At 37.6% G+C, this 10,311-nt stretch overlaps 2 protein-coding genes across 3 annotated transcripts; both read left to right on the top strand.

The window, feature by feature from the left end:
- Positions 1-341: 341 nt before the first annotated feature.
- Positions 342-3,593, top strand: LOC147520859 (protein CORTICAL MICROTUBULE DISORDERING 2-like). 2 transcript variants are annotated; one of them, XM_086592370.1, is made up of 5 exons: positions 342-474; positions 974-1,486; positions 1,661-1,912; positions 2,021-2,112; positions 2,576-3,593. In XM_086592370.1, exons 1-5 carry the CDS (start codon positions 358-360, stop codon positions 3,357-3,359), a joined length of 1,758 nt encoding a protein of 585 aa, XP_086448496.1. In that variant the 5' UTR covers positions 342-357; the 3' UTR covers positions 3,360-3,593. The 2 variants fall into 2 exon arrangements, with proteins under 2 accessions (XP_086448496.1, XP_086448495.1); XM_086592369.1 differs by having other exon boundaries at positions 830-1,486.
- A 1,105-nt stretch (positions 3,594-4,698) lies between these two features.
- On the top strand, positions 4,699-9,903 carry LOC147520858 (vacuolar-sorting receptor 3-like). Its single transcript, XM_086592368.1, has 12 exons — positions 4,699-5,225; positions 5,410-6,105; positions 6,191-6,279; positions 6,452-6,521; positions 6,649-6,732; positions 6,840-6,916; positions 7,001-7,082; positions 7,997-8,079; positions 8,164-8,230; positions 8,817-8,945; positions 9,022-9,131; positions 9,380-9,903. Exons 1-12 carry the CDS (start codon positions 4,925-4,927, stop codon positions 9,476-9,478), a joined length of 1,887 nt encoding a protein of 628 aa, XP_086448494.1. The 5' UTR covers positions 4,699-4,924; the 3' UTR covers positions 9,479-9,903.
- The last annotated feature ends 408 nt before the right edge of the window (positions 9,904-10,311 follow it).

Raw genomic sequence — 10,311 nt, 5'->3', positions numbered from 1 at the left:
AAGAACCTCCTCAAACAACACTGAATACTGCATGCATGTTTTCAGTGGGTTACAAATTACCAAGCTACATAACAATTTTTAAAACCATTGCAACCACATCATTTAACGATTGGGTACTCCTTTTGCATTTATAAGGAACAACAATGGAAGATTCTAGCCCTGAAACAATAACTGCGTTCAATTAAGTTTGTTTCCTATATATAGCCCAGCCATTACCAGGAGAAAAACCTTTTTTATTGTTTTTGGAACAATAATGTTCTATGTGGATTTTCTCTCCAGATTCTATAATCATGTGGATTAACTCTGCTCTTCTTTTTATCCAAAGAAGCACACTTTTTTCCGCGGTCTCAATCATCCATGAATATGAACCAGTACATTTGCTGCTTAGGTGGACATACATGGAGTTTCTCCCCTTCTTCCGTTGCAGTGTTTCCCAAATTAGACCTGTTTCAATCAAGTCAAACGAGTTTCCAGGTAATCTTTCTTTCTTTTCTCACTCTCAATTTTGACTCCAAACCAATGGGTTCAAACAACACGATTAAGATAAAAATGCAAGAGATTTTAGCTGTTTCCCAGACTGGAAATTGCTTTTCTCTAGAAGTTTCACAGTCAAAGAATTCTAAATAGACATTATATTGATATCTCTGTACAGCTTATCTCAAAGATAGATTATAATCAAAATTTATAGATTTTTTTGTAAACACGTTGACACAAATTGTAAAAGTTTGTAATGGCGTCATTGAACCCTGGAGTTTTAGTTAAATTATTAGAAGACATGAATGATTCAGATGAAAATGTGACGGTGGAACGAAGATCACCTCTATTGCAGGTAAGAAGCATTGTACCGGTAATGGAAGAAGGCGGTCTTTGGCCAAACCGTGGCTTTTATTTGAAAGTTTCGGATTTGTCTCACGCAATGTATGTGTCGCTTCCTCATGAATGTGATGAGATGATTTTTAATAATGAGTTGCAGCTTGGGCAGTATGTTCATGTACAGAAATTGGAGTCGGCACAACCGGTTCCTATTCTTAGAGGTGTAAAACTTGTTCCTGGTGGGAAACATCCGTGTGTTGGAACTCCAGAAGATCTTGGCTTTACAAAGGATTTGATTGGTCTGTCGTTATCTGATCCTGACTCCAAATTGGAGAAGAGGCCCAAGGAGAAGCCTCGTTCTTTGAGTGCTTCTAGAACCCATCGGAGTGTCCCAGGGGATGTAAAAGATTTGCGATTTTGCTCAACACCAGTGTCTCCTATCCATCAGCCTTCGGAGAATGAATCTTCAGATGTTCTCAAGGAGCTTACCTGTATCAGCATAAGTTGCATTGATGAAGACAGTGACCTGGAGAATCTAAATACACCCTGCTTTGTAAAGCCTAAATCTGTGAGAAGGAGTTGGGAAGGGGCAAGAGCGGGTCTCAAGGAAAGGTCCGGTCGCCCAGTTGCCGCGCTTGAAACAAGATCCCTTGTTCGTTCCCGTAGTGCTTCGGTGAGTATTCTTACTTTCCATTGTACCTTCCATATATGAGTTTATGTCTCTTGTTAAACACAAGGTTTGTTTTTTTCAGCTGTCTTTCTATTGCATCCAGAGTCATCGTTTGGTATTTCAACATATCTTACCTGTAAACACCTTATCTCAACGCATCATTTTCTGTATTATCAGGTTTCTCCATATTTCTCTCGTCGATGTGACGGTTCTGATGACCATTCCAGTTGCAAATCAACTATAAAAAGAAAAACGAGTCGAGGTTCAGAAGTAATCAGTAGTTCTGTTAAGCAAAGAATTGGTATACCGAAGGAAAAGCAAGGGATCTTTAGGCCAGTGTTGCCATCGATACCAATTAGTGATAGAAAATGGGCAGAAACTGCGGTTTCTTGGGGTTCACTGCCATCAAACTTGGTGAAACTTGGGAAGGTGATATATCTGCTATATCTGTTCAAGTCATTACTGATATGACTTGTACAATTCATTTTGCTTGTCAAGGAGAGTACTGTAATGAGTATTGTTTTGGTAATTTTGCAGGAGGTGTTGCAGCACAGGGATGCAGCTCTAGCTGCAGCAGTAGAGGCTTTGCAAGAGGCGTGCGCTGTTGAGAAATTGATACAATGCTTGAGGTTGGTGATAGTACACACATTTGTTCTAATTTGTTACTCAATCTGATTTGTTAGTTCCTTTACAGTTTTACGTTCTTTTTTTGCCATCTTGTTGTTGTAACCAAATGTATCGCTTGGCATACAAGAAAACTCAAGCAAAATATTGTTGGTCAAAAATCAAAATAGAAGTAATACTAAGGTGTTTACCCGTTTGAGATGTATGAAGAAGTCAGGATAAAATCAACATAGATTCCAACGAGTGCAAGTATGCAAGAGTAAATTCGATAACATCAACTAATTGCCTCGAGTTGGTGTATGACATTCGTTGGATTATATCATCCCCAAATTGGAAAATAAGGTTGTATTCTATGTCTATGTAGCTCTGTGGTTGTATCAGAGTGGGACATCTATGAGATTGCTGCTGAATTTATGATTTATCTACCATACATGTCACTTAATACCTATTTTTAATTTGCCTTCTCAGCACATACTCGGAACTCCAGTCCACCAAGGACAATGATCCACAGTTAATGGTTGACGGGTTATTAGATCTCCATGAAGATTTAGTACAGGCCAGATTGATAACACAATCATTAGCAAAGATCAGCCCAATGAAAGCTGATAATGATGCAATTAGTCCAGGATCAATCAAGGAAGCTCTGAAGCTCACAGTGGAAAGGAAAAAATGTGCAGCTTCATGGATCAAAGCAGCCTTAACATCTGATCTTTCCCAATCAGCTGATCCTTTTAAGTCAACCAGTGACTCAGAAGAAACTATTTCTAAGAGTTTGGTTCCCCGAGGTAGATTATTTAAACCAAAGGGTGTAGGCACTGTTTTTAAGGAGAGAAAGATTTGTGAGATCCAGTTTGGACTGGCAACAGTGAAGGATAGTGCGGGTGATTGGGCGAAGGGAAGCAGTTTGTGCGTGTCCAGTGACTTGGACAATGCTTTGCAATGTGAATGTAGGAAACGTTTTTTGATTTATGTTGAAGAGTTTTTAGATGGAATCATGAGCAATACTATTTCTACTGAATCTGATAGCGAGATTGCTGGTGTGATGTGCCGGATCAAGAGAGTTGACAATTGGTTGGATGCGATCATGAGCAAAGAGGGTAGTTTGCCAAAGGATGGTTGCAAAGAGGACTCCATGTCAGAGGATGAAGACATAGAAACATGTCAGAGATTGAGGAACAAATTATACGTGGTTCTTCTGAAGCATGTTGAGCGCAGCGCAGTTGCTTTGGAGAGCATGAGTACAGCATCATAAGTTTGGCAAATCAGAAATCAATTACAATTGTGTAGGTGTCTGAAATCCTTAACTATTGAATTCTTCCTTGGAGATGAAGAGCGTGAAGAAAGGTAGACTTCCAGTACTTTACATGACTAACTGGGGATAAATGTAAGTAGTTAATCATTATTGGAGTATAAAGAATGTAAAGATAACAATCAAATTTCATGTACAGTAACGGTTGTGAAGACAGTTCCAATTATTCTTTGCTTTTGTTTGTAGTTTCACTTATTTATTGTTAACACAGTAGGGGACCTGGTTTTTTCTTCAGTTAACTTGATCATGTTAAGTGTCTGAGAATGAAATTCTACTCAGAGATTGACTATGCCGTCTGGTGCGACTGACAATCTGTCTCGAAGAATGCAATACTGATAAGCTATTTTAACACACAACCATTAGCATTGATCACATGTTTCACGCCCCAAAACATATCTCCATTGTTTTTGGCAATCTGGACTCCAAAAGATAAGCCATCATAAATTGGATAGGCCCGCAATAACTTCTAAAAGGATAAACGAAAGCGAAATACTGTACGAATTTGGACAAAAACAAGGATAAATTCATGATTTGGCCATGATAATGTTAATGTGTTTCCAATTCGATTACAAATTGCAACTCGGCGGATTTTGTCAGCAACAAGTGGGGTAATGTCAGCAATTTTTTGCACTGAGTTGCTAACAATGGCCGGATTAGAAACAAAATGACATTATCATGGCCGAATCAGGAATTTACCCCAAAAACAAATGACACGAATGTGATTTTTGAGATTGTGAAAAAATTACAATTTAAGAGCATTTCCAATACAGGTGGATTTATTTCCCCTCTTATCACTGCCACTACCACGTAGGTAGTATTTTTCAAGTTTTTCACCGTCAATGCAAAGGTGAAAAATAATTTCGGACCGGATGTTGGATTCCGTCTAGAGGCATTTTGATTGAGACGGAATGTAACATCCCGTCCGGTATTTTGTCTGAAGTTAAAAAAAAACGGAAAATCAAAAAATACACACAGAGGAATCCAACATCCGTCCAAAATTCACAACTCAACTAATATCTTGATTAAAGATTTCACCTGATTTTTTACTTGGGAAAATAGTCACAAATTTTTCACCTCTATTGAACAACCCTTTTCAACAAAAACAGGTGGCTATATAGTCACAAACCCCCCAAAACCACCACCATTAGGAATGGTCTAATTTTCTCTTCAACTTATGTTGGTATTTCTGGACAACATTTGTCTCAAACACTCAAACAAATTGGACAGTCGACACTACTAGAATTGAACTCGTAACTTAGTCTACCAAACAAAATTAAACAACACCACCAAGTTGACCAAAGAACAAAAGCGAGATGCAAAGTAAAATAAGTTAAAACACGCGGAACCCATTAAACACGTCGGTCTGTTACTTTTTATTCGGTCCAACCCCCTCCCCCCTTCAATTCGCAGCTCAAAAAACACAAGTGTTGCATCGAGATACGAGCCATGTCGTGAAAACTCCCACTCACTCAATCCATCCAAATTTTTTATCCAACCTCAAAAACGAGATGGAGAAATCAGTAGCGTTTGTGATATTACTATTTATTTGTATATCCTCAATATCAATATCAACATCGAGATTCGTGGTGGAAAAGAACAGTTTAACAGTAACATCACCAGATAGTATTAAAGGAACACATGATAGTGCAATTGGAAACTTTGGTATTCCTCAATATGGTGGAAGCATGGCTGGTACTGTTCTGTTTCCCAAAGAGAATCAAAAAGGTTGTAAAAATTTCGAAGATTTCGGTGTTTCATTCAAAACTAAATCTGGTGGGCTTCCTAATTTCGTCTTGGTTGATCGTGGAGGTACCCAAAGTTTCAAACTTTTGATTCATTATTGTTATTGGGCTAATTATTTTTATTGGGAATTTTATAGATTATTTACATAAGTTAATTGATCATTTATAGTTTTGTAGTAATAATTCGGAAACAGTTGTATTAGAAGAAGTAGAACAATTTTATGGATTGGAATGGTGTATACTTGTTTCAGATTGCTTTTTCGCATTAAAAGTATGGAATGCACAGAATGCGGGAGCTTCGGCTTTGCTTGTTGCGGATAACGTTGAAGAGCCGTTGATAACTATGGATTCGCCTCAAGAAGATGGTGCGTCGGCCGCTAAGTATATCGAGAACATAACTATACCATCTGCACTTGTTACTAAAGAATTCGGTGAGAAATTGAAGAAAGCAGTTAGTAGTGGGGATATGGTTAGTGTGAATCTTGATTGGAGAGAAGCTGTTCCGCATCCGGATGATCGTGTGGAGTATGAGTTGTGGACTAATAGTAATGATGAATGCGGTCCCAAATGTGACATGTTGATAAACTTTGTGAAAGACTTTAAAGGTGCAGCACAAATACTTGAGAAAGGTGGCTATACACAATTTACACCCCATTATATAACTTGGTATTGCCCTCAGGCGTTTACTATAAGCAAACAGTGCAAGTCACAATGCATACACCGCGGAAGATATTGTGCACCTGATCCAGAACAAGATTTTACTCATGGTTATGAAGGGAAAGATGTTGTCGTGGAAAACTTAAGACAACTATGTGTTCATAAAGTGGCAAAAGAGGCAAAAAAGTCTTGGATCTGGTGGGACTATGTAACTGATTTTCAGATAAGATGTCCCATGAAGGAGAAGAAATACAATAAAGAATGCGCTGATGGTGTTATCAAATCTCTTGGTAGGTTTCTTTATGTGTTTGTTTTCGTTCTTTATTAGAAGAATTCAACTATGAATGCTGAGATGCATATCTTGCCTCTTGACAGGACTTGACAATAAGAAGATTGAGAAGTGTATGGGAGATTCAAATGCTGACTCTGACAATCCTGTTCTGAAAGAAGAGCAAGAGGCTCAGGTAGATTTTTTTTTGGAATTACTATTTGCTCTCGACACTTGCTTTAGACATCTTATATATGTTTTCGCGTTAGTTCCTAATACCTTGACCACCATGTGCACTCCTTCAAACTTGAAATTATTAGTTCCACTTATGTAATATATATACTGATAATGAGAGTACTTTTGTGTAGGTTGGAAAAGGGACCCGAGGTGATGTTACAATACTGCCTACCCTTGTTGTCAACAATCGACAATATCGAGGTTAGCCTTCTTAATTGAAATCTCTGTGATGCATTCATGTGTTGCATGTTTGTTATTTTTTCTGTTTCTTTTAGCTTCCGTTTTTGTCTTTTGATCCGATTTCTCACCTCTAAAGTACTAATTGCAGGTAAGTTAGCGAAAAGTGCCGTTTTGAAGGCTATATGTTCTGGGTTTGAGGAAACTACTGAGCCAGCTGTTTGTCTGAGTGATGGTGAGCATCTTTTGCCACCCCGACGTCCCTAAACAAGTGACCATTGATCGTTAGTTTTGCACAATTTTTGAAACATAAAGGGGTACTGAGCATGGCTTTTCTTGCAGATATAGAGACCAATGAATGCCTGGATAATAATGGTGGTTGTTGGAAGGATAAGGTGTCAAATTTCACTGCTTGCAAGGTATAAAATATAAATAATAATCCATTAGCTTAAAATGGTTATATTTGTTTCTATCTGCATTTCACAGTTACATTTACTACTTAGGATACATTCCGTGGAAGGGTATGCGAGTGTCCCCTGGTTGAAGGCGTGCAGTTTAAGGGAGATGGATACAACAAATGTGAAGGTGAATTTCATATGCTTCCTTAGTTACTCAATAGAAACCCTTTGGCTGTTCCTGAAATGCAGATAAATTGAATGCTTTCTAGAAATTCATCTTTTAAATTTGTAAAACAAAATCTTACCGCCTTAAAAAAAAAAACCTTTTCAATACGTTTTATCAAGTTACAAGTTAATTGGTGATACTGATAACCCTGTTAATCACTATCTTACCTTGGAACCTAGCACGTATTTCTGAGGGCAACCCCCATAGCCTGAACATGCGTTAGGCCTCTGGTTTATCATTTGGATCAGCAAGATGCTGGGGAAGGCAAGATAAGACAAAGTGCCCAACCTACTCATTTCATTCTCTATCGCTTTTTAATGAGATTTGAAACAAACATCAACTTGGACTTCCTCTTCAGTGTTGACCTTCTCCTTTTGGTTGGGTTTGAAAGGGTCCTGTATTTATCAAAATAATGAAAGAGAAAAAGATCTTGTACTTAAACTACTCCAGTACCAGCTATTCTAAAATTGGGTCCATGTGTTAAACACGAGTTTCAGACTCGACTTATGTGGGCACTGTCTTCTCAAATTGTCTGGTAATGTTACATTTAGACACATCGAAACGGCTGTTCTACAAACAAGTGTTTTTCAATGACATAGATATATTTTAAAAAAAGGTAAAACATAAAATCCACGTAATAAACTTACACAACTTACATGTAACTGATAACCCCAGGAGATTATTTTCGATGATTTAGTTCATAGCATTTGCCTTCTGCTAATGAAGTTACAGAAATGTTCCATGATGTATTTGTTTTCTGCTTGTGAAATTAGGTAATCACTTTGGTACAACTGGGAAGCATAAGAAAGCTAAAAACCCAAGTAACAGTCCCTATAAGCCTATACTTATCTCTAAAAGCAATTATGTTCTTGCAGCAAGCGGACCTGGACGATGCAAGATAAATAATGGGGGATGCTGGCACGAAACTCGAGATGGTCAAACCTTTTCTGCTTGCGTGGTTGGTACTCTCTCAGTCATCCTTTTAATTGTTCTTCCTTTTACTGATACCAGGCTGATAGCATCTCATATTTTCTGCTAACAGGAAGCTGGGGGCAGTAAATGCAAGTGTCCTTCAGGATTCAAGGGTGATGGTGAAAAAAGTTGTATAGGTAAGAAATGTTGCTTTAAAGAATCTCCTTCATGCTTTTGTTATTGAAGAATAGTAAGTCATGAAGAAAATAACTAAGAAATTTAAGATACTGTGTGACAATTGATCTATTTTTATAATCAGCGTTCACTGTTATTATCTCCTTTTAAATTATTTGGGAACTACTGTGTAACATTACATATATGTTGATAGTCATGGTTGGATATTTATTTATTTAGAGTCAGAAAGTATGGCGGATTTTTCGAAAATCTTTGAACTTGCTGGCACAATTGTGCACAATATTTCGGTGTTAGGTGCAGTTCATCAAGCGAAACTGATTAAAGTAGGAATGGTTTATGAAGTCCAGACGGTTGATGACTTTGAGAACCATCTGGTTTGTACTTTTGTAGGATTCAACACACTTTAATGGTTCGCAAGACCAGCCTAAAATTCTATGGCAAGAGAACTTTAGCACGGGCACAACCACATTAGGCAACCATTATTAAGATCAAGATAGACCTCACCACACCTGAAAATTATTATATTAATTAGCATGCTTACAGATCATATTCTTTTTTCTCATCTTCTTATTTGTTGGTCCCGAAAAGATATCGATGAATGCAAAGAAAAGAAAGCTTGTCAGTGCCCTGAATGCAGCTGCAAAGATACGTGGGGCAGTTATGATTGTTCTTGTGGAGGTGACCTCTTGTACATCAAGGACCAGGACACTTGCATCAGTAAGTGTTCTATTCCAATCTGTGAATGTGTTTGCTCTCATACACTCCATCTCATCCTCATTGTCATATAATACAGGTAAGAAAGCTAGTGAGGGGAAGACTGCGTGGACAGCTATTTGGGTCATTTTGATAGGCTTGGCTATGGCCGCAGGCGGAGGATATCTTATTTACAAATACAGATTGCGAGTAAGTTTGGTTCATTCTTTCTCTCAGTGTTTGAATTGTTTCCATCAAAAGCTTTTTTGGAAATGATATTAAAACTGGACCTTCTTTGAATATCATAATGAAAATCCCTTGGGGAAATCCATGTGATATTTCATTAGCTAATATTTTTTAATTTAGCAACTCTGGCATAGATTAATCAGATTTTCCCTTAGGAATATGAAGTACTTGTGTTGGTCCATGATTGTTGATGACCTCTTTTGTTTTATCAGTCCTACATGGATTCGGAGATCAGAGCTATAATGGCACAATACATGCCACTAGACAGTCAAAATGAGGTTCCAAATCATGTCAGTGATGATCGCGCTTGAAGAAATTATTGCCAGCTTTCTCAGATCTTAAGGAAATTCAAATGATGTTGTTTGTCTTGTTCTCCATAATTTATATCCCATCATGGAAGCTCTCTACAACCGAAAGGTACTCGCGCTACAATGGGTTGCTAGAAGCATATGCTAGAGACTGCCATGAGATCTATTTGGACAGAGAAAAGCAAGGATAAATTTTGGTCTTGAAACTGTTGATTCTGGTTTGTAGTATATCGTTGTTCTCGTTGTAAGTTAAAGAACTTGGATAGCCGTTGGTAGTCTTAGGTAGATAGCAATGGTATTTATGTATAGCTTCTGGTGCTACACTTTTGCCAAGATTACGCCCCTTGTATTTCTGTTAACCTATAAATGGATCAAACATGTGGTTTATTTGATCTATATATATAAAGTAAAGTTAAATTGTTTGATAATGAATTGGGTTATTTGTCACCCATACCATCCTATGATTCCTATCTGTTGAGAACTTGAGATTACTTCTGTAAGATAGACTTCAAACCCAAGTGTCGAAAATACAGGTCCTGAGAGCAATCCAGTGACATTCCCTGGGAGGCAAGTTTTCACAAGCCAGCTTATCTTGCGAGTTAATACAAAGTAGTTGGCTAATTATCTCTCTCTTTCTCCAGGAATGGTTCCTGATAGAGGAGTTTGGAGGAGTAATTGAAGAATATTGAAAGAATTAGGGTATTTTATTCCAAAAGAACTAAAATGCTTAATAAGCTTGATCATAAATGATTGATGATTAGAAATTTTATTTCAGAAATTGATGATTAGGGTTTCATTATAAGTGGGAGTGGGAATCTCAATTTTTATTTATTATG

The sequence above is a fragment of the Coptis chinensis genome, chromosome 2, assembly GCF_015680905.1.
Source record: "Coptis chinensis isolate HL-2020 chromosome 2, ASM1568090v1, whole genome shotgun sequence".
Taxonomy (NCBI): Eukaryota; Viridiplantae; Streptophyta; class Magnoliopsida; order Ranunculales; family Ranunculaceae; genus Coptis; species Coptis chinensis.
Note: the sequence above shows the minus strand (reverse complement) of the source record. Positions and strands in the feature narration are given on the sequence as shown.